Genomic DNA, 25942 nt, shown 5'->3' with positions numbered 1-25942 from the left:
CATTAGAGAGCCTCTGAAATAAACTTTTTCTTTTTCTGGATTAACTGGAATAAAAACATTCAAACCAATATCATTCCAATTACAGCGGTAAGAATTTACAGTTGTTTTATTTTAAATTTTATATTTTCCCTCTAATTTTTTTTTTTTTTTTTTTTTTTTGAATATATCATACTAGTGTGCTAGCAAGCAGCCTAAATTATAATGTGGGTTTTGATTTATGTGAAACTTATATTATTGTCCTCTCTTGGTGATTCTTTTTTCTTAGAAATACATTATACATGCTATAGTTTATAATAAATTAAAAGATAGGTTTTTTTTCTACAATACAACCACAGTGACACAATATCATTCAATGTACTATGTAAGTGTGAATTAAATATAATAATTGACATTGCAAAACTAATAGTTGTACTCTCAACAAGTTAAAAATAGAACAAAAACTGTTGCATTTGTGTTCTCTCCAATCCAATGAAATTCAGTGATGCATGAATATGGACAGGTGAGGGCAACTGGCAGATGCTCAGCTTATTAACACTTTCACTGCTGACTTTTCCAACAACCTTTTTGACCCAGGATTGAAAAATACCAGACTGAATTGATCTGGATTACAGACGGCTGAGACATTTTTGGGCTTTCTTCTCACTATGACTGAATTAGTGTGCCTTCAGCAAAGCTTAGTTGACAAAAATGGAAAAAGGGATGGTTGAGTGGGAGAAGACAGAGAGTGGTAATCAATGGACTAATGTTATTAGTGGAGTCCCTCAGGGTTCAGTGTTGGGTCTGTTGTTTTCTGTATTTATAAATGATATTGATGATGGTATATCAGGCTTAATGTCCAAGTTTGCAGACGATACGAGGTTGGCAGGGTTGTCAAGGACACTACTGACACTATGCTGCTGCAACAGGATCTGGAAAGGTTGAGCAGATGGGCTGAGAGGTGGCAAATGAAGTTTAACATTGACAAATGTAAAGTACTACACATGGGAAACAGCAACCCCAGAGCAACGTATCAACTCTGTGGTACTACACTGACAGTGGTAGAGAATGAAAGGGACTTGGGGGTGGTTGTGCAGGCAGATATTAAGTTCTCTGAGCAGTGCAGATGGGCTGCAAGAGTAGCTCATGGTGTCTTATCAATAATATACAGGGATAGTGAGGTGATTATTCCCTTGTATAAGGCAATGGTCAGGCCACACCTTGAGTACTGTATACAGGTCTGGAGGCCTTAATTCAAGAAGGATGTAGAGCTGCTGGAACGAGTACAGAGAAGGGCAACAAGGTTAGTGAACGGATTGAAGGGTTGCTCTTACGAAGAGAGGCTTAAGTTTTGCAAATTACAGTGTCTGGAGACTAGGCACCGGCGAGGTGATCTGATAGAGGTGTACAAAGCCTTGAATTGTTTGAGCATGCTCAATGCTGATGGGATACTGCCTCTTGCTCAGAATAATCACCTGAGAGGGCATAAATTCAAATTGAGGAAAGACAGATGTAGAATAGATGTGCGGAAATTTGCCTTTAGCCAGCGGGTAGTTGGTTGGTGAAACAGACTTCCATCCCTTGATGTGGAAGTTGATAGCCTAAATAAATTTAAGGCTCAGCTGGACAGGTATTTCGAACGAACGGAGGGGTGAAGTGGAAGGGGGTTTTTTTTTTTTTTTGGCTGATGCTGCATAAGCTTGCTTTCTTGCATCATATGCCTCTACTAATGCTAATACTAATACTAATACTAAAAGATGCTTTGAAATTCACTTTGTAACTCACTTTGATCACCGGTTGGCACTCTGGGCCAGCCCAAATGGTAGGTCTATGAAATTCATGTTAACTCACAATTTATCACATTTTGAAAAATTTTCCTTAGAATACAACTGATATATATGCAAAAACACTGAACTTCTTTAACTTAAAGGTTACCTGTAATAAGTAAGTCAAATGTACTTATTTACTTAAGACAGTTTTATCATGTTTATGGGAATTTGTCTTATGCTGCATGTATTAATCCAGTATACTGAAATTGTGAGCTCTACTTGCAAGGAAATGCATGTTTCAGAAAAACTCACAAATGCCAAGAAATTTTACTTCCAACCTAGCACCTAGATTTGAAAAAAATTTGGCCCTAGTTATTGCAATTTTGATAACTTTGTTGATGATATGAAAAGAGCACAAGAACTTATAACAATAACCAGATATGCTACTTAAAAGGTAGAAAACAAATATCATAGGGAATGAAAATATTATTATAAAATAATTTTTTTCTAAAATTAACATACCTCTAGCACATTGATTAAGTGAAGGAAGTATTCTTGTGCATCCTGTTGTCTCTTTGTGGAAAATTCAGGATGTCCTTTCCCAATTAGGCTTTTGAACATTTGAGGTTTAATACCAGGTTGGCACTAGGAATCAAACATGTTCAAATGAATATATAAATAGATGCTTTTTAAATCAAATATTTTAAATAAATACTTCCACATTTTAGATATCAAAGAGCAATATTTTGTCAAACTCTTTCATGTGTATTTGAATTTTTTAATTTTTTTTTATGAGAAGAGGGCATAACTGTATATAAATTGATTTATCCCTAACAATTAAATAATTACAATAATAAATAACCACTGTTACAATTTCATCCACCCCATGATCTTCTTCAATCAAAGGTGAAGAAATTAAAGAGGTATAGTTAGATATTATCTACAACTGCACCTCCAAAGAAACTAATGGAATGATAGTTATAAGTTCTGATACCAAAATGTTTATTCTGAAGGGCTCAAAACAGATAGAATGCTGACTTGAGACTTGCTAGGCTATTGTTTGATGGAAGGGTGGAGTGTTTCCTATTGAATGAGTGACCTCTTACGAGTGGCTATGCATTGAAATGCTCTAATACTTGTGATGTCATTAGAGTTGGCCATTACTGGTTGTCGTGGAAACTGGATTTGGCTGTATATTCTGACTGTGGGCAGGGACTATCGAGGCAGGAAGAAGAAACAAGAGAAACATTCAAACAAAAATAATTCCCCATCAGATTTTTAATATCCATTTAGCAGATACATGATAGCTTAAATAAATTTAAGGCTGAGCTGGACAAGCATTTGGAGTGAATAGATGAGAGAAATGGGAGGGGTTTTTTTTTTTTTTTTTTGGCTGATACTGCATAAGCTTGCTTTCTTGCATCGTATGCCTCTGCTAATGCTAACATCACACATGCAGACTGTTTGTTGCATAGGAGGTACATCATATCTGGATCTCTTGACCACATTTGCCTTATAATACAAACTAGCATTATTAAGACAGCACTAGCCAAGCACTTTTTTTCTTTCTTTTTTTTTTTTGGTAGTTGTTGGTGCATCAGCTTCTGTGGCCATAATGTACCTCCCAAGGTTTTTGCAGTACTTTGTTCCAAGCCCGAGGCGGGATTCGAACCCACGACCTTTTGGTTGCCAGGCAAGCACTTTACCCACCCTAGCCAAGCACTGCCAACCACAAGTTCCCAATGCTATATGCAAAGAGCAGTAGATGAAGGTATTCAAATTCATAAATTATAGTGCTGAATTATTTAGTGATTGCCTTTGTAATATAACACGTGGTTCTCTGTGACAGTGACTGTGTCACTTGTTACTTGCTTAGTAAGGTATCTGCAGGAATTATTAAAGGCCTCTACAACTGAGGCTATAATTAGCTAGTTTCAGACAAAAAGCATAAGTCTTCCCAACCACATGAATTATTCCAAATTTTATAGTCCACACAACATTCAAATTTCTGTGAACACAGTTGTACAGACATGTATTATGAATGGTTTGAGCATTTATATTTGGATTTATGTTTGGAGCAATTATATTTTAAGTAATCTCAGGGGAAGAAGAGATCTGATCGAGGTGTAAAATGCATGGGGAGAAGCAAACTGAATGAGGGTAGAATTTTCACAGTGAAATATTACAACAATCCAGGAGGCCTCAATATAAACTATTTCAGAAAACTAACAGAGGGGAGGTTTATATTTGATCACATACCAACTGGAATAAACTGCCTTCCAAGATAATGCAGACATGCCAACACGGCATGTCTGCATTATCTTGGAAGGCAGTCTTGGAATGCAAAGTTAATTCCACAATATGAGAGATGCCAAATGGTGAAGGTAATGATAATATTTTGAAGACTAAATGCACAAGGCATAATATATGATTAAAGAGGCCTGTGTGCTCTGGATTCATTATTACTATTATGGGTTATTCTTGGAAAAATTAGAGGGTCGTGCATTTACAAATGTACCAGATCCCATTACCTTTTGGTGTCGCTATGTGAATGATGTGTTTGTGGTTATCCCCGGAAATTCGGGTGACCGACTCTTGGACCACCTCAATTCTCTGTTGCCTTTCATAAAATTCACCATCGAGCTAGAATCGGACCATACCATACTTAGACACCCTTGTCCGACACAAGGGCATGTGCTTAAAACAACTGTCTACCCTAAACCAACGTGTGCTGGCCAATTTACCAACTTCCGGTCAGCACATGTGCAGAACCATCTTCTTGCACTGCACGAACCTTGCTAACCCACGCCTGGACCCACTCTAGTTCTGTAGATGAGAGGTGCACCGAGGTTGCTAAAGTCAAGGCAGATCTTGCAAGGTGTGGCTATCCCACCAGTACCCTTGACAGGTGTGACCTACAGACATATGACCCGTAGTGACCGACAGGAACATCCAAGGTAATGACTCAACCACGAGCGCCTTTATCCCATATTACCCAAACCTATCACAACAGATTTCTAGGGTCACATGGAATAAAATGCGTACAACACCCAGGCAGAAAGTTACGATCCCTCATCTCTAAAGCGAAAACACTGATTCCCACATTTACGTTGTTGGGTTTTTAGGAGCATTAGCAACTAAGGCCATATTGCTCCAGGATATGCGGTGGTTATTCCTTAACCTTTCCGCATCCTCCGTATTTGGTGGTGACGGGCTCGAACCCCGGTCTAATCAAGAAGCGTGTGCTACGCACTGCTGCTCCTTCCCACCTGGCTACGGAGGCGCCTGACTGATTCCCATCTTACTATAAAGTGGTCTAGTCTACCGCATCTCTTTCCGTGACTGCACTAGCTGCTACATTGGGGAAACTGGGAGACGGCTCGGAAAACGTCTTTCAGAACACGAAAGAGACATCTGCTTAGCAGACAGAACGCTTGGCCATTGCCGAACATGTCTGGTCAACCCATCACGACACTGATCTACACCAAGATGTCGTGATTGTAGATAAGTCCTGCCACTACCGGCGATGCAGCTGGTTTGAGTCGTTGAACATCACATGCTCTAATACCTCAGTCAACAGGAGCAGTGGATGTCGTGTCCACCCTATCATTGAAACAACCATTTTGATGAATGACAAACGCTGGCAACGTTCAGATGTGTCACAGCCACAGGCTTCAACATCCAACAATTGACCATCACATCATGCAGTTCATATACATAACTGGCAGTACACGCCCTCATGTTCCACACTTAACTGTCAGTTTGACTGATGAAAGTTAACAAACTAACCGAAAGCTTTTGTATGTATCTAATTTAATATATGTGTGTTTTCCAATTAATATTAAACTTGTCATTATTTATTTTGTTTCCATTTCGCTCTGTGTCCGCAATAACCCACAATAGTACTAATGAATCCAGAGTGCACAGGCCTCTTAATCATATATTATGCCTTGTGCATTTAGTCTTCAAAATATTATCATTATTTTCACCATTTGGCATCTCTCATATTGAGGAATTAACTTTGCAACTGTGCTGGCATGTCTGCATCATCAGGGTAACTGCCCACCCACCAACGAGTGAGACAACAAGCTCCGAAATGCATCTGGATGGTGGACCAGCCCACTGAGAATAAATAACAGTAGTATCCTCTACTAGAGAAGCGTTATTTATTTGAAGTAGTGCAATACCTGGTATCTCGTTAAGGTAGCCACAATATGAGATAAAATCAAATGATGCCATTACACTACTTATGTAGTTAAATTTATGGGTAAACTATGGTGTATTTACTGATATTATATAGTTAATTTCCCCCATAACATGCCTTGTGCATTTAGTCTCCAAAATTGTTGATTTCTATATTTATTAATTATACTGATGAAGGCATATCAGACTTGATGTCTAATTTCCAGATGATATGAAGGTTGGCAGTGTAGTTAATCACATTAATCAGGGTACACTGCTGCTTGTTTGTGTTTTTTTTTTTTTTTTTTTCATTTTTTATGGCACAAAAACAACTACGGTTATAATGCGGCATGTCACTACGCTGCTGCAACAAGATCTAGAAAAATTAGGCAGATGGGCTGAGAAATGGAAACTGAGATTTAACATTGACAAATGCAAAATATTGCATATAGGTAGCAGTAATCCCAGAATAACACACTGACTGTGTGGCAGTATACTCAAGGTAGTGGAAAATGAAAAAGACCAGGAAGTAACTGTGCTGTCAGACACCAAGTTCTCTGAGCACTGCGGACAGCTCATGGGTTTTGTCAATGATATACACAAATTTATCAAGCAGGGATAAGGTAGTGATTATCCCAGTGCATAAAGGAATGATAAGGCCACATCTTGAGTACTACATACAGATCTGGAAGCCTCGTTTTAGGAAGGATGGATCCACTGGAATGGGTGCAGAAAAGAGAAACAAGATTCGTGGGCAGATAAAAATGCTTCAGTTTTGCAAATTTTAGTGTCTAGAGACTAGGCCCCCTGTGAGGAGATCTGATTGAAGTGTTTAAGGTCTTGAATGGATTGTGGAAGCTTAATGCTGATGGAATCCTTCTTGCTCAGACTACACACAAGGTGGCAGAGGGTAACTGATTTTAGGAACAAACTCCAATCTGGTTTTGTAGAGGTGAGCAGTATGAATAAATTCAAGGAAGAACTAGACAAACTGTTAGAATAAACAGATAATTGGAAGTGTGTTTTTTTTTATGCCTTTTTTAAAAAAAAAGGAAGTTAACTTTCTACTCTATCTGCATTTTTAACTGTACTTTACTAAATATGCATCAAACTGCTAAATTATATATATCGTGGTATTTAATATACCTTTTCAGAAACAATATAAACCATCAATTTCAAAAGTTTTCAAATTAATTCCCACAATTCTGCATACTGATTAATGAAGTTTTTAATTACAATTAAAACAAATAAAGCAGTACCTCATCCGAATCTTTCTGATGATTAGATGGTGGTGGTGGTTTAGAGTAGTCTCCAGACAGTAAGCCACATGACAGTTTACACCTAAAAATGTAAATTTACGTATGAACATTTTTTTTTTTTTTTTTTTTTTTTTCCTTCTTCAAATAAAAACATGCATATCTGATTCCTGGATACATCTTAATTCTGATGGAAAATTTCTAAAAGCTGATTCAATATGGTTAAAAGAACATAAGTAATTTTAATATGAGAAAAGATTTAACTTAAATTTAATGACCTGTATTCAGATGAAAAGGATATTTTTAAAACTTCACTTCATTAGAGGTTATAAGGTTAACAATAATTTATTTTAATGGGATTATCACATTACATATATCATTCAATAACTGTAATTTAGACAGCAAGGGAAAAAAAATTTAATTTAATAATTCCAGAACTTTTAAGCATCATAACTGACCAAACAATTCAAATGATTTATCTTCTACATCTACAGCCTAATGAAAATTTTTTCTTTTCCTAGTATCTTTACTTCTACAGCATGTTTTATCATTTGAACTAAACCATTACAAATCATATCCTCCTAATCGGGAACTATTACTGTATTGCTCAAGGTACATTTATATCTATACTTCCTGAAACAAATGACCCCCCACGATGCTAAATATTTACAACCTTTTGTGTTTAAAGGAAAAAATTAAAAGAAAAAGCCATGATTTTTGATGTTGTTCAGCCAAGAGAAAATAATTCTGTCATTTTTGTGGGCTAGGTTTTCATTAATAAAATCAGACTTGGTGTACTATCCAAAAGTTTATGGCTTCCCCTTGCTATGAAGTTCTGCCACTAAACAGTAAAGCTGCTACATACCTCTGTGAGCAGTTTGGTACCAACCCTCACATTCAACTAGCTTGCTTCAGTCTTATTTTAAGTGCCTCTGAGTAAAAGCATGCTGAATAGACTTTATAATTTCTTGCAAATCTAGGATTTGCAAAAACAGTGAATTTCCATCTAGTTAAAATTTAGGAAAACAGCTTCTGAAGATGTTTGGAGAGCAAGCAATGAAAAGAAACCAATACTTCTGAGTGATGACATTTTAAAAAATGTGCTGCTCTCTTTCGAAGATACTAGTGTCAAAGTGTCTATTCACGGCCTAATCAGATGAAAACGTTGCAAAAGTTAGCAAGCTAATTCACAAAACAAACGTCTTATCAACCCGTGATTTTGTGATATGACTCTCAAATGAATCTGCTAATGCATTTTGAAAATATGTAAATGATCACAGTTGAAGATTTCTGAAACCCCCCCCCCCCTCCAATATCTTCCCATTTCTAGCTCTTTTGTGATTTACTTTTGTTTCCAAGGCTAAAATTTAAACTCAAAAGATTTAATGGCATTTGGAAAAGTTAACAAAAATCAAGATCAAGAGGTATCAAAAGAAGTCTCAGAAGTGACCTTTTCAAAATATATCCCCCTGAACCTTTCAATGAAATATACAGCAGACTCTCGATTAACTGGGATCGGATTAACCGGGACACTTCAAGACTCCAAATTTAAAAAAAAATAAATAAATAAACCAGAAATCAAAAAATTATAACTAGAATAGGTATAAACAGATATTTTGCAAGTCGTAAATAAGCGACAAGCTGTATTATGTCATCACTGGGAGATAGTGTACCTATTATCTTGCAATCCCCGCTGTCTGCACACCCACCCCTCAAAAAAATGGAAAAAAAAAAAAAAAAAGAGAACAAATGTTTAGTTTGTTTTAGTGCGTCGCGTCGATTTTGTTGTGTTCCGTTGCAGCACAAAAGGAAATTTTGTTTCATTATTTATGTTAGGGATGTCAGAATTTTTTTATAGTAAAATTTTTTTTTTGTTTAGAAATCGTGAAAATGATGGGTAAATGCAAAAGAGTTGCGTTTTCAGTTAAACAAAAACTTGAAATTATTCAAAAGTTTGAAAATGGTGCATCCGTTAAATCTTGAACCATTATAACGTTAGTGACCAAACCATACGCAACATTGTAAAAAATAAAGGGAAGCATCGTATTGGACACGCGAGTAGTGCGTTGTAAGTTTTTTCGTTTTTTATCTATCACCATACTTTTTTTACACAGGTTACTGAACATTTTTCGACACAATAAGTCCCCCTGACTTAAGCAACTACGGATTTACATAAATTTTTTTCGCTCATTTTTTTTTTTTTTTAGGATTGTAAAATTTAAAACAAACAAAAATAATAAATAAATAAAATAAGCAATCAATAATGACGATCATGGCATGCACAAATTGCATATGGAGTAACAAGCGAAAAAATAGAAAAGAAGAGAAGATTCTTACAATTTATGGTTTTTTTTTTTATATGACTGAAGATTTCAGGAAAGGGGAACACATTTCACCATAATAATGTAAAAACTCGCACAATTCCAGCTATCTGTATTATCGCAAATGCAATAAGTTCGACTTTACTACCCGTTTATAATTAGACGGATGAACAGAAAAGCCAAATAACCCGGAAGGTGCAAATTGTTTAACTCTGTGAAGTTCTTTACAGAAAATTTCATTTTGACCATTATCATGGTGCCGACTAAGAGCATGGTGCGGTACTAGTAAATCTACCAACAAAAGGAAAGCGATCGATTTGGATCAGAAAATTAAAATAATAAGGATGTATGAAAATGGGCCAAATATTAACAAGTATCGTGCAGAATTCAGATTTGTCAATAATAATATAGTAGCAATACGCTATTAGTCATTCCCGAATTACGTAAAACTCGATGAAGTAAGAAGTCCTGGAACGTATCTCTTACATATGTCGGGGACTTCTGTATTTTTGGATTAACCGGGAAATCATTATCCAGGATTTGTTTTTTACCATCTATCCGGGAAAATCGAGAGTCTACTGTACTTTGAAAGGATGCCATGCAATAGCTAGTAATTGAAACTTTTTTTTTTTCATTACAGCCCATAAACTTTTGGTTAGCAACTTGCAATTTATTTACGTGTATACAGTGCAAATAAAATAATGGGAAGGGATTTTTTTTTTTTTTTTTTTTTTTTTAACCTTTTAGGTAGATTAACTTGAAGATCAACTTATAAATAAATGACACTGAAAAAAAAAAAAAAAAAACATTTTTTTTTTTAAAGCTACTTACATTTGAACATTAAAATCTTGTGTTGGATCAGCTGGAGAATTTTTAAATATTTTTTCTGCCTCTTGATAATACCTAACGTACAGAAATACATGATTAATGCTTTATTAAAATCAGTTATTAGTAACATCCAACAACAGTGTGTGGCTACTGCTATTATTTCTATAAATGAAAGGTAACAATATAACTAATAACAACAACACAGGATTCACACCACACAAATAATTTATAACATTCTACATTGTTTATAGGAAAGAACAGTACATCAAGTATTAATTTAAATGATACAGGCAGTATAGGTTCGAAAGCAAGTGTAAACCACAATGCAAAATAAGGAGCCAATGTTTGATTTAAATGTGGGGATTGTCAGTTTCAAAGTCCCACGAATTTCCACATTCTCACTGGTCCACTGGGAATGACAAATACCGTGCAGTACAGAATTTTATGCAAATATGGACAGGAAATGACCCTTCGATTGGCACAGCAAAATTCAGAATATGCTCCAGCATATGGAGCATATTCTGAATTTTGCATCACACATACAGCCAAGCTACATAAACTGAACGAAATGCACAGTGAAATTTGTTAGAAGTACAAATTCTCGGTGTTTATCCGCATGCATAGTGAAAGTGAAAATTATGGTTGGCACTCATTTTCTGTATTATTTGTTCCAAAGCTATCTGTTATCTTGTCATTTTGCTGTTAAATTTAAACTTAAATATAGATTGCCTTCTTATACATATATAAATATAGATTGCCTTCTTTGACTAAGTCCAAATAATAAACATTATTTGGACTTAGTCAAACAGGCAGATAATAATCAGAAACAGATAGTCTTGCTAAATATTGATGGGATATACTGAATGGTGTTAGCCCTCGAAAAAGTGCCATTCAATATATCCAATAATCAATAATTAGCCATACAATCATTATTTTATTGCTAATTACGTGTTTATTTCTAGGGTATAATGAAGTAAACCAGCACAGGCTATCTTAGTCTTTATAGGTTCTTTTGGCCCAATAGCCCACCTAGTACTTTTATGCTAAAGTTTTAACACACTTTGAGTGTAGTAAGAGTGTAGTTGGTACCATACCTTTATGGTACCAACAACACTCTTACAGTAGTAATTAGGTTACAGACTGATGTAATGTTTAATCTATAATTGATGGAATTAAACTGATTTGATATACCTTTTACATTCATTTCATTATTTCATAATATATATTAAATATAATATATACATAATTTATAACTAAGATTAAAACAAATAAAATACACGCCAGTAGCATGGCAAACCAGTAGAGTGAAAATATAAATGAACCACACGTAATAAAACAAAACGGGGGTGGTGAAGAAAAGGGTATCGCAGAAGGAACACTCCTAAAATAATTTAGAAAGGCCAAAAATGTACAATAACAAAATATTTTAGAAAATGCCAATTAATTGAAAATTTAGTGGCAGCCTTCTGATGGCACCAGGTAAAATTATGTGAACTATTACTAAAAAGGAGACAAACTTTATCTACAACACTGGACCAACAAAATTAAATAAAATAACTGACCATTATGCCCCATCTCAACGGAGGACCACAAGGCCAATAATATATTTAAATTAATCAAATTAATTTATGTTATTTTATTTAATTTTGTTGGTCCAGTGTTGCAGATAGTGCTTGTCTCCTTTTTAGTGCTGCTAAATTTTCAATTAATCAGCATTTTCTAAAATATATTTTGGTACTGTACATCTTGGCCTTTAAATTATTTTAGGAGCATTCCTTCTGCAATACCCTTTTTCTTCATCCCGCTTCTACTTTTTGTTTTATTATGTGTGGTTCATTGATATTTTCACTCTACTGGTTTGCCATGCTACTGGCATGTATTTTATTGTTTTAATCTCAGTTATTATAAGCAGCAGGTAGTGGAATGTGAATTAATGCAGCCACTGGTGTTTGCAATACTAATTTTCTTTATTCATTTCTTTTCTATTCTTTTTATGATAATTTTACCCCTATTTTAATTAAAGTTTTCATTCTATTATATAATTTATATATATATATATATATATATATATATATATATATATATATATATATACACACACACAGTTTTTTCTACTGTATATAATACACACACACACACACACACACACCACACACACACACACACACACACACACACACACACACACACACACATTCAGCGATCACTGAATTATGACCACATATCTAATACCATGTTAGGCCGCAGTTCGCACAGATAACAGCCACTATTTGCCTAGGCATTGACTCCACTAACTTCTCAACAACAGCTCACCAGACCTGCCCTGGCAGCATCACCCTCAGCAACCAGTAATAGCCAGAACTCCAGTCCAATTAAGCTACACATCATGCAGATAAATGCTCAACGTTCCCACACAGTTGTGGACGAAATAAGACAGACAGCTGAGGCTCACCAAATGAACATAATTGCAATACAGGAGTCTTATACCATCAAAGTCCCAGAAGAAAACACACACAAAAGATAGTGGGGTTTCAGTGCAGACAAGACTAATACAGCCAACTAGCACTGACCCGAAGAGCTGCATAGTTGTACTCAACCAGCAAACTGACGTCCTTATAATTCACGGGCTCTGCACGAAGTTTGTCACTTGCATCCAGGCTAGGTTCTTTTCAATATCACTGTATACCATCTCCCTCTACTGCCTGCCTTCCAGGGGCATAGATGACTTCCTAAGATATACTGAGTTTGCCATAGACCTCCTTGGCTCTAACAGTATACTAATAACAGCGGACATTAATGCCAAATCACCATTATGGTTCTCAACTTCCTTGGATGCACACAGGCAACTTCTAGAGGAATTAATTCTAAACATAAATTTTACCACCTATAACCTACCCAACAACCTTCCAACATATTGTAGCGCCACTGGACAATCTAATATTGATGTTACACTAACCACCAATGACTTACGGACACACATTTGGGATTGGGTCACAATACCAGACTGGACGCTTAGTAACTATCGGGTCATCTATTTTCAGATTGGGACCAAGTACCTGCCGACAACTACTAAGACAAAAGTGCCAGAATTAGTAAGGTTTCCCCTAAGAGCAGTCAATTGGGATGCCTTCGAAAACTCCATCAAAAGAGACTTTCTAATCCATAACTCTCTCCAATATGAAGCAACACCAGAAGAGTACAGTGAAGTAATACAAACAGCAATTACTAGAGCCTCATATAAAGAAGCAAGAAAGAAAGTCCCATGCAACAAACCCTGTGCATGGTGGAATGCGGAACTTATGACATTAAGGAGGGATGTCCATTGGGCATGAAAGCAATATCAGAACAGACAGAACTAGCCAGAGCAGACGTTGAAAGGCTATACAGGGAATAGTTGAATAAAAAGAACACATAAGCAAGGCAATAGCAACTAGAAAAAGAGAAACCTGGGCTACATTTATCTTAGAATCTGGAAATTCAAACCCCTGGGGGCTAACTGTATAAAATGACATGGGGGAAACCTTCGCAACAGACGTCTCTGGTACTGTCCTGGCTGACCAAAATGAAACCACCAACTGGGCTGACTCTATCAGCATCATAAATAAGATCTTCCTGGATGACAAACCTCATAATGACTTGCCGGAACACAAGTATCCGGAAGAAGAACGCCGAATATAACACAGGCTCAAGCTGAACCATTCAACAGTCTGGAATTGAATCGAGTCCTCAAAATGGTAAACATCAAAAAATACCCAGGACTGGATTTAATCGAATATGCCTTTATCATTAGATTTCATAAATTAAAGCAGGATCATCTTCTATCACTACAATAAATGCCTCCAACAATCAAAGTTTCCCCAGCCCTGGAAGGTTGTGCTGCTCCGCCTGATATCAAAACCAAAAAAACCAATATGAACCCTCATTCGTACAGACCAATTGCCCTGCTGGCAGACCTGGGCAAGACCTTGGAAAGCCTAATGGCCCTCCGAATCGTGAATCTCTTTTTCTCCAAAGGTATAATTTCACCAGTCCAATATGGATTCACCCAGGGCAGATCACATGAAGACGGCCTCTCTCTGATTTGATCTTGCATCTGAAATCTTTGCAATCCAAATATGAACTCACCCTGTTTATTGAATTCAAGGGGAGACCTTCGATAATGTATGGTGGGAAAGTGCACTGGAACACCTTTGCACAGCAGAATGCCCAAACAATCTTTACTGGCTGTTTAGAAGCTACTTCTCACAATGCACAATAATAATTAAGTCAAAATAGCACCAAGTCCATAAACCCAACCACTGGGGATGTCCCCAGGGCTCTGTCTTGGGGCCCCCTAGTGTGGAATATGGTACTCCAGAGCTGGCTCAGTAACAGCTTTGAAAAAATGAAAAATCATAGCATTTGCCAATGACCTTACCATCACGATCACCAGTCATTCCAAAGCAGCCCTCGAATCCACAGCACAGCAAGTACTCAACCATCTCTCTACATGGACTGTACTCAACAAATTGCAAATTAACCCTGCCAAAACTAAGATGACGGTGTTTCAAACCAAACTCGACTTGTAAAGGCCCCACCCAAGTCAAAATCAATGGAACCCAGCTATCCTTTGTAGAACAGACTAAAGTCCTGGGAGTTGTAATAGACAACCGCCTGTCATTCTTCCCCCATCTACAGCATCTGAATTCCAAGACCAAAAAGTTGTCTGCCTCAATTATAAGGATCTCAAGAAGTGAGTGGGGACTCTTAAAATGAACCCTTCTCCTTTATTATAAAGGAACAGAAAAATGAAGGAAAAGTTAAATTCTACACAAAGAGCTATGTTACCGGCGACCCGTCGAATCTGCCATACAGTTTCTACAACAGCTCTCCAAGTTATAGTGGGCATCCTCCCTCTCGACCTTTATGCAATCTACATCGGGGCCCTATTATCGACTTTAAAAAAAAGGTATTCCTGTAACGATACTGGATATAGAACTCACACTAACTACGGATGTAAAGTGGGAGAAATCTCGTCTCAACGAACTCTTCAATATATGGCAGACCAGATGGGATACTTCTACCATAGGTATGGTAAATTGGAGTTATCTTCCAGAGGTAACCTTTGCAACCACTAAAAAAATGCCCGATGGTTCTTCCTCAGCCTCAAATCTTCCTTTCTCATTACCAGGCACGGTTCTCTAAATGAGAAACTGCATACGCTGGGACTCACTGACACTCCTTACTGCTTTTGCGGAAAAAGTGAAAGTTGGAAACACTTGATTTTGGAGTGTGTACATTACAACATCAGAAACCGTTTCCAAAACAAGATGCAGGACTTCCCCTCCCCAGTAGATCTGCATCAATTGATATGTAGCTAGAACAACCTCAAAGCCTTCCAGACTTTCGCAGCTGAGGTTTTTGCCTGGAGGAGGACACTGATTGCCAATCACTGACGTGGAAATTCCAATCATTAACAATACCACTGCCAAATGAAAGTCACTAGAACCAGTGCAGAATCCATGTTCTGCACTGGTTCTAGGGACTGCCCTAGAACTGGGAGCAGCCTTGACCCACTTTCTCTTCTTTCTCATTCTCATTTTTTTCTCTCTGCTGGCACCCCGACTGATCTCTTCCTCTTCACTGCTTCACAGTACCCGGGGTGCGGGATTGAAAAAAAAATTTTTTTCTTCTCTCTTCTCTGCTGGCACACCGACTGATTTCTTCATCTTCCATGCTACATGGTAGCTGGGGTAAAGTGTAAAGTGTGTTAGTTGTCTGATGGCACAAGGGGTTTCCCCCCATCTCGCATTGTATTCTTTGTATGTGACACAGAACTCTGTGAGGCGCCTCCATAGCCAGGTGGGAAGGTGTAGCAGCAGTGCGCAGACCATGCTTCTTGATTAGACCGGGGTTCGAGCCATTCACCACCAAATACGGAAAGGTCAGGGAATGACCACCGCATATCCCAGAGCAATATGGCCTTAGTTGCTAATGCTCCTAAAAACCAAATAACTAACTAGAACTCTGTGAAGGCCAAAAATTTAAAGTTTTCTCTCTCTATATATATATATAGAATCAAAATATTACAGTTTAAATTATAAAATTAAAACTTAAATATTAAGTGTTAAATATAGAAATTTTTATATAAATATAAATATATAGATAAAAAAATATATATATATAAAAAAAAAAAGTGGGTGAACACTAGAATTTCGAAAGGCTGAAAAAGATTTACGAGAAAGCAGTTAAATTTAGATGCAGATTAAAATTTAGCGGCATTATTAGAGACATACTCGGTCGGTTTAGTTAGTGGGGAGGGGAGACTGAAGACTGGATGGGGACGACAGAGTAGACGGTAGCCAGGGTGCGGGATTAAAATTTTTCTTCTCCTTTACTCACGCTCTGTTCTGGCACCTGGGACTTGGGTTGCTGATGCTGGCCACCTCTCTCTCGCTCTCTCTTTTTTTTTTTTGCACCATGAGAATTTTCTTTTTCTCTGGAGTGGGTCCCCAGAGAAATCTGGCCCACCTTTTGCAACATTAAGCAGATCAGAGTCTCGTATCGAGACAGTACGTGCTCCATTGGGACTAGTCCACCTTTCCAGTGGTGGGGAAAAGTACCTAGAATCATCTTTCCAGGTGGTAGTCAGGCGGCCAGAACAAAACAGAACCACACATAATACACACAAACCTACACTACCCATATCTCTGGCTGTCTTACAGTGGTACCATTCGTCACAGAGATACGAGGCGGAGATGAACTCACATTCTACGAGCTGCCCCTTACAAAACCATATGTCCACTAAATGGTTCAAGATATCCATTGGGATCTGTGGCCATGCTGCCTGCAAAGCTTTTCATGATGTCAAATTAGATATCAAATTCTAAAACATCCCACAGGTGTTCAATTTGAATGGGCAAATTTGGAGGCCAATCAAGATGGATGATATCTTCACTGTGTTCCTCAAACCACACATGCACAGCGCAGGCCCGATGACATGGTGCATTATCGTTGGAAGATCCTGTTTCTGTCTGGGGAAAAATGCAACATGGCAGGATGCGTGTGGCTTTTTTTTTTTTTTTTTTTTTTTTTTAGTTGTTGGTGCATCGGCTTCTGTGACCATAATGCACCTCCAAAGGTTTTTGCAGTACAGCAGGCCCCCATTATAACGCGGTTCGCTTTACGCCGATTCGCTATAACGCTGTTCTTATATTATAACCCGTATCTGACTATAATGCTGTCACAGATCACTATAACGCTCTTTTACAGATTGCATTTTTGGCATATTAAACGAAATCGTTTCATTTGATGGAGTCGATAGCTTGAAAATGAATAGCAAAACAGCATTAAAACGTTTCCCACTCAGTGAAATTTTCTCTCACGCTAATTTAATTGCAGTATGTAGGCTTGTTATGTAGTTCCAAGATCAACATTTAAAAAAATTATCAAGTATATTGCTTGTAATATTTGCATTTTATGCATTTATCCGAAGTCTAGTCATCACTCAGTACCATATTAGACATCATGCGAAACGGACACTTTACTTGAACATTGTATCGTAATTAATGTAACCAACGCAGTTACAATTTTATTAAAGATAATATCCAATGCAGAATTCAGTTAAGTTAAATATTATTAAAAAAAAAAAAAAAGAGAGAGAGAGAGAGAGAGAGAGAGAGAGAGAGAGAGATTAGCCAATATGATAATCTGAAGAAAACTCACCTATAAAAAAAAAAAAAAAAAAAAAAAAAAAAATGTGGAACCATTTAAAACTAGTAAGGGCTGGTTGAATAGATTTAAAATCCAGGGAGAAGCCGCAAGTGCAGAAGGAGCCGAAACTTTCAAAAGAGAACTTGTTAAAATTATTGAAGAGGGATATTATAGGTTATACTTCTCAACAAGTTTTTAACATAGATGAAGCAAGACTTTTGTGGAAACGAATGCCTAAAAGAAGTTTCATATTGAAAGAAGAAAAAAATGACAGGTTTCAAAGCGGCGAAGAATCGGTTGACTTTATTGTTGGGTGGTAACGCTGCAGGGGGATTTAAAATCAATATCTCTTTTAGTTTATTTGTAAGAGGGCCAAAGTTCAACCCAAAATCGACATATTTTTCATGATTAAATTAAATCAATTTAGATCAATTTAAATTTATGATTTTAATTGGAATTTTAAGTTTAATTTTGATACGTAAGTAGTTACTACATAATTATATACGTATGTAATGCAGAATATTTTATATGTACAAATATTTGAATATTAAATATTTTGACCGACATTTGTGCATCTTTTCACTACCGTTTATTATTGATTAGGAAATATCCTATGGCACTGACTGCAACTCACAAATACATATGTTACCTTATGGGAATGCGGCGCTCGCTCTGTTTTACGGAAAAAATTATCAGCGTTAAGCGGGGTCACCTGTACTTTGATCCAAGCCCGAGGCGGGATTCGAACCCGCGACCTTTGGGTTGCCAGGCAAGCACTTTACCCACCCGGCTAGCCCGGTCGGCTGATGCACATGGACTCCTCAGAGATCTCTCCAGTGTAATGGTGGTCCATGTGCACCAGGGATCCTAGTTCTTGTCAGTAAAACATGCCCCATTTAATCAACCACTGCCATGTGCTTGGATAGCGCATGATGGATCCTCAGACTTATGTTGCTTGCACCACACATGAAAGCCTCCGTCACAGCATGTTATACACTAGTTGTTTGGACTCATCCAACCAGCACACTTGTTTCTAGTCCTCCAGTGTCCAACCAGCATGTTGTCAGCACCAGAGCATTCACCTTCGATGATGTTCAGGTGTCTCTGGGTCATCTGCTCTGTGGAACCCTATACATCTGAGTGTGTGGGACATCGTCGTTTCGGATATTGTTCTTGCATTGCTCATATTGTATTGTGGTGTCAACTGTCATACATTGCCATTGAGCCTGTACAATGTGATGCACCCTTCGCTCACCACAAACATCCACTTTGTGTAATCCTTAATAGCTCTGGTCAGCGGGAGATGTTTTGACCCTTTTGAAACCATTCTTTGTACACCTTAACCACAATGGGTAGTGTGCACCTGATAAGGTGTGCCATTTCCAATATGGAAACATGCACAAGTCCCACAATCACACCCTTTTTAAACTCCATGATATCTTTACTACATCCCACAACTGTTACTTTATCACTTTGACTTGCATGACCAGATGCTAATTACCCGAGCTCTAGTGTACAAAGCTATTTGGCATTTTAATGCGAACTATATGGCATAGTCCATTATGGATGGTGATAGTCACAATTCAGTGATCACTGAGTGTATATATATATATATGTTTCTCACATGCGAGCAGTGAGCAGGACCTACAAATACAGTATATACATTTTTCAAGTTTGAAAGTATGTTACAGATCATCTGCTAGGTGCTACTATCTCTTATCTGTGTTTCTAAGTAATTAAAGATGCAAATGACATGGCAGCATGAAAACAGATTTTAAAATCAGAGGAGTAGCAAATCAAGAGAATCTTTGCTTACAAAATCAAATCAAATGATACATAAACAGATGCAGACTTTTTTCCTATAACTTTTTATGTAGTATAGTAAACCTTTGATTTTTATTAACCTCAATTTAATTGGCTTCAAATTTAACTGGATAAAAAAAAAAATATATATATATATATCTATATATTACTGGCACCAGAGTAACACTATACAGTAAGGGTATATTATTTTCTACTGACTGTGTACTATCTCTCAACCAATAAAGTACAGCGCCTCTGTAGCCAGGTGGGAAGGAGCAGCAGTGCGTAGCACACGCTTCTTGATTAGACCGGGGTTCGAGCCCGTCATCACCAAATACGGAGGATGCGGAAAGGTCAGGGAATGACCACCGCATATTCCGGAGCAATATGGCCTTAGTTGCTAATGCTCCTAAAAACCAAACAACAAACAAACAAACCAATAAAGTCAAGGTGAACAAAAGTTTGCTTTTACTGTTTAACTTTATTTTGGCTTTTCTAAAACACACATATATACAGAATGACTGTTTAAATATTCATTCATATTTATTACAAATTATCTCAAACAATAGCTTCTGAGATAACAAATAACAAACACCTCCTTCTTCCTATCAGTCCATAAAACTGAGGGTTTGCAATATATCAAAAAAAAGAAGTGCAACAAGTTTTTTATGAACTTTTTAAAGATTTTTTGTAAATTTTTCAATGATTTATTAAAAATTCAGATTTGATTTTTGAGAATAATTTCATGTGAGTGTTGAACAACCAAACAAAGCAATAAATTAATATTTAAAAGCATTTATGTACAAAGTTTTTAATTTTTACAAATTTTCATAAAGAAACTCTTCACAAAACCCAGTGCTAGTGGAAAACTTACCTTCTTAGAGCCCATACATTTTAAAGAAATTTACTCCAGAGAAGGTTGAAGCCAGAAGGCCTGTACTTAGGATTTATAAAGGTATTTCATATCTCACTTGCTATTTTATCATAAAATAGTGACACAGGTTCAAATGATAATAGAAATATTTTTTGTGTGCAAACCACTTTTTTTTTTTAAAACAGAAACTTTATGGGAACTCACCTTTTTGAAAAGTCAGGAATGGCAAATACAACCTGCATTACAGAATTCATATAGCAAGAATTCCCTAAATTTGCAAGTCCAGTATATCCAGGACCATACAGTGGAATGAGTTTACTGCCTGCTTCTTGAATAATAGCCCATTCACCAATACGTTGGTTAAGGTCAATTTCCAGCTCTACCATGGATTTGTCAGTCTACAAATTGAAACAGTTATCAAAATAGAGACAACACACATAAATAAGTTAAAATTTTTGAAATAATTTCCTAAGCACATAATAATACTATTAATTACTTAGAGAATGTAATATTTTCTGACGGTCATAATATAATTGATTAATTTATTTAACACAGTATGAACAGTAACAGTAAGGTGATCAAAATCTTGTAGGCTAACTGTCTCATTTTTTTATCATTTAAGCTGGGTTGTTGTTCTGTTATTTGGTTTTTAGGAGCATTAGCAACTAAGGCCATATTGCTCGGGGAATATGCGGTGGTCATTCCCTGACCTTTCCGCATCCTCCGTATTTGGTGGTTATGGGCTCGAACCCTGGTCTAATTGAGAAGCATGTGCTTTGCACTGCTGCTCCTGCCCACCTGGCTGTGGAGGTGTCGTTGGGTTTGTGGAGGAGGAAGGGCAAAAGCCTGGCTTAGTAGGTAGACAATTACATGGCTATTACATGAACAAGAATCAGCTACAAATATTCAGACAACTCCTATTTTGTTTCTTATAAAAAAAAAAAATAAATAAAAAAATAATGTGAACAAAAAACAGTTTTTGAAATTTTGAACTTTCTTTTGTGTGACATACTTTACATATTCACCAGCATTTTTATCATTAACCTTACATTTGTGTGTGCAATGTGTAATTTTAAATTGAAACCAATAACACATGCTGATAAGATGGTTACACTGTTTGGTTGCACTCCATGTTTATAGAGCATGAACCACACACACAATCAGCAATATGGCAACACTAGAAATCAGATAATATATTAGGTAGCATGCCACCTATGGTACATCCTAGCAACTGCGAGACTTTTAAAAATACCAGCAGAGCTGTGAATACACAAAGATCATCACACTGTACTTTGAAGCATGGGATGGTAGAGGGAAGGGCATGGAAGATATGGGCCTAAAAACCAAAAGAGAATCAATCATGAATTGCCACAGTTGTCGTGAATGTTGTCGACAACATGAATTGTCACATGTTGTCATGAATTAGGGTTAAATTTGAAAGTATCTGCAATTCTGCCCTGGAGAGGTCATGCAAAACTCTTGGGGTAGAATTTTTCTCAGTGTGGTCTGGGCTTGTTAACAGTAGAGATTGCTTCTACGGGGATGGGATACACTTAAATAGAAAGGGTGCAAGAATATTTGCTTATGATATCGAGTGGGTTGGAAAACTGCTAGCTTGGGGGATTCACAGACTAATAGATTAACAGTACAGTAGTCACTGGCAGAGGTGGAAGTGATTCTTGCACTGTTCTATTGGAATGAGCAGCAGCCTGGAAAGCAAGTTTCTGGGGAGTCATCATGAAAGTAAATATACAGTCTGTGTTAGGGTAACTAAGAACAGGTGCATGTACACTGAATTGTACACCAATGCTAGGAGTACAGTAAATAAATTTGATGAATTTGCTGGTCAAAATATCAAATGTGGATAATGTTGGGATATCAGAGACGTGGTGTCACACACATATAAGGAATGTAGAATTTGAATTTGGGAATACAATGTGACCAGAAAGGATAGGAAGGGAGGAAGGGTTATGCTGTTAGTTCAGAAACACAAAATCTAAGCAGTGCATCCAGCTGACATTGGTGGACAGTGCAATGTTTACTCTGTTTGGAGTGAAATAAGCACTGGGAAAGCAAAAATAATGGTAGGGGTGTATTATAGGCCTAATGACTCTGATGAGTACAATGAAGAAATAGAGTGCCAGTAAATCAGAATGTCTTATAATGGGGAATTCCAGATATCGACTGGAACTTGTGGGTTGGTCACTCGCACACTAGCAAGGCTTTTACAGGATGACTGTTTTCTACAGCAGCATGTTCAAGAGGCAACCAGAGGGAGTAATATTGATCTGATTATCAGCAGTGGTTATTTATGCATTAAGAATTTGCAGATAAAGGAACCACTAGGCGGCAGTGATCACAGTGTAGTGAAGTGGCATTTACATAAAGAAGTAACTACCATCAGGGGTAACGGGAAAGGTTTTTGCTTTTGTAAAGGTCACTACAGTAGGATCAACTGACAGTGGTCCAACAGGAAATTTTAAATGGGAAGCACTCAAGGAATTTACTGTTCAAGGTTTAGGCACAAATGGATGTGAGATGAACTAATGAGACTCACAGCAGAGAAGAAAAATGCATGGGATACATATAAATTATCAAGCGACACAGAATCCAATGGCACATATTAAGCAAGCAAAGGCAGATTACGAGAAATATTTGGCAAAGGATATAAACAAAAACTGTAAAGACTTCTTTACTTATGTAAACTCTAAAAGGAAGGGAACGAATCAGGTTGGTCCTCTTGATTGTTTGTGATCCTGCTGAGGCAGCCTGACAAACTGAATGAGTATTTTGCATCTTCATTCACATCAGGAATTCTGTAGGGAAGCACAGGACAGAAGCCTATTAAACTCTTAACAGGGAGCTAAATGATTTTGTAATAACTGAGAACAAAGTGGAGGAGAAATCATTGAAGTTAAATCAGAAAGGCACCTGAGGTGGATGAGATCTATCCAGTTATATTAAAGTAGGCAGCAAAGGAAGTAAGCAAACCCTTACCCATAATTATGAGAGCATCCTTGGACTCAGGGGAGGTCATGCAGACTGGAGACGTGCAAATGTATCTCCAATTCACAAAGGGAATCAAAGGGTGACAAGAATAATTACAGACCTGTTAGTTTAACTTCTGTTCAGGGGAAAATAATGGAGTCAATGGTTAAAGAAGCATTCCAGGATGATTTAGAGAAGACTGCAGCAATAATTCAGACACAGCATGGGTTTGTTAAGGGGAAGTTTTGTTTGAATTTTATTGGATACTACGATGTGGTCACAAAGGAACTGGATGCAAAAAAAATAATTTTGATATCATATACTTGGATTTCAGGAAAGCATTTGATACTGTTGCACTGAAAGACTACTGTACAAATTAGAGCAGTATAGCATTAAAGGCAAGTTGCTACAATGGATAAAAAGATGGCTGAGTGGGAGAAGACAGAGAGTAGTAATCAAAGGACACTCCTTTTCGTGGACTAATGTTACTAGTGGAGTCCCCACTAATAACATTAGTTCAGTGTTGGCCCTGTTGTTGTTTTGTATGTTTACCAATGATATTGATGTAGGTGTATCAGGCTTAATGACAAAGTTCGCATATGATACAAAAGTTGGCAGAGTTGTCAATGACAGTATGCTACTGCAACAGGATCTAGAAAAGTTGGGCAGATGGGCTGAGAAGTGGCAACTGAAGTTTAATCTCAGAGAAACATACCAATTGTGTGGTACTACACTCAGGGTAGTGGAGAATGAAAAAGACCTGGTTGTAATTGTGCAATCAGATACAAAGTTTTCAGGGAAGTGCAGAGCAGGTAATGGGATCTTGTCAATGATTTCCCTCAGGGTTGGGTCCATTGTTGTTTTCTGTATTTATAAATGATATTGATGATGGTATATCAAGCTTAATGTCCAAGTTTGCAGACAATACAAAGGTTGGCAGGGTTGTAAAGGACACTACTGACAGTATGCTGCTGCAACAGGATCTGGAAAGATTGAGCAGATGGGCTGAGAGGTGGCAAATGAAGTTTAACATTGACAAATGTAAAGTACTACATATTGGAAACAGTAACCCCAGAGTAACGTATCAACTGTGTGGTACTACACCGACAGTGGTAGAAAATGAAAAGGACCTGGGGGTAATTGTACAGGCAGATATGAAGTTTTCTGAGCAGTGCAGACGGGTTGCAAGAGTAGCTCATGGTGTCTTGTCAATGATATACAGGAATTTTTCTAGCAGGAATAAGGAGGTCATGATTATAAGGCAATGGTCAGGCCACACCTTGAGTACTGTATACAGGTTTGGAGGCCTCATTTCAAGAAGGATGTAGAGCTGCTGGAACGAGTACAGAGAAGGGCAACAAGAGTAGTGAATGGAACAAAGGGTTGCTGTTATGAAGAAAGGCTTAAGTTTTGCAAATTACAGTATCTGGAGACTAGGCACCGGCGAGGTGATCTGATGGAGATGTATAAAGTCTTGAATGGTTTGAGCATGCTCAATGCCGATAGGATTCTTCCTCTTGCTCAGAATATTCACCTGAGAGGGCATAAATTCAAATTGAGGAAAGACAGATGTAGGATAGATGTACGGAAATTTGCCTTTAGCCAGCAGGTAGTTGGTTGGTGGAACAGACTTCCATCCCTTGTTGTGGAAGTTGATAGCCTAAATAAATTTAAGACTCAGCTGGACAGGTATTTTGGAGGGGGTGAAACGGAGGGGGTGAAATGGGAGTGGTTTTTTTTTTTTTTTTTTGCTGATGCTGCATAAGCTTGCTTTCTTGCATCATATGCTTCTACCAATGCTAATTTTGCTAGCAGGGATAAGGAATTGATTATCACCTTGTATAAGACAATGGTCAGGCCACATCTTGTATACTGAATACACATCTGGAGGCCTCATTGTTGGAAGGACATAGAGTTGCTAGGAGTACAGAGAAGTCCAACAAGACTGGCGAAGGGAACAAAAGGGGTGCGCTTACCAAGAAAGGCTCAAGTTCTGCAAATTGCACAGTGGAGACTATGCACCTGCGAGATGATCTGATTGAGGTGTATAAAGCTTTGAATGGTTTGAGCAGGCTAAATGCTGATGGGATTCTTCTCTCCTGCTCAGATTGCAAACCTGAGGGGGCATAAACTTAAATGGAGGAAAGACAGTTGTGTAAAAATTTGCCTTTAGCCAGCAGGTAGTTGGTTGCTATAACAAACTTCCATCTGTTGTTGTGGAAGTTGATAGCTTAAATAAATTAAAGGAAGAAC

At 37.4% G+C, this 25942-nt stretch overlaps 1 protein-coding gene across 3 annotated transcripts in view; it reads right to left on the bottom strand.

Annotated features, from left to right (window-relative positions):
• Usp5 (ubiquitin specific protease 5) overlaps positions 1-25942 on the bottom strand; it is a 241766-nt gene that overhangs the window by 79031 nt on the left and 136793 nt on the right. For all 3 annotated transcript variants that reach the window (XM_090374004.1, XM_090374003.1, XM_090374005.1), the window contains 4 exons: positions 20906-21099; positions 10336-10407; positions 7187-7268; positions 2268-2390 (listed from right to left, as the gene is read on the bottom strand). In XM_090374004.1, the coding sequence (XP_090230130.1) occupies positions 2268-2390; positions 7187-7268; positions 10336-10407; positions 20906-21099 (471 nt within the window). The remainder of the gene's footprint in view (positions 1-2267; positions 2391-7186; positions 7269-10335; positions 10408-20905; positions 21100-25942) is intronic.

Source organism: Mastigoproctus giganteus, chromosome 5 (assembly GCF_048544385.1).
Source record: "Mastigoproctus giganteus isolate SK-2022 chromosome 5, ASM4854438v1, whole genome shotgun sequence".
Lineage (NCBI taxonomy): Eukaryota > Metazoa > Arthropoda > Arachnida > Uropygi > Thelyphonidae > Mastigoproctus > Mastigoproctus giganteus.
The sequence above is the reverse complement of the archived record's forward strand: the minus strand, read 5'-3'. Positions and strand labels throughout refer to the sequence as shown.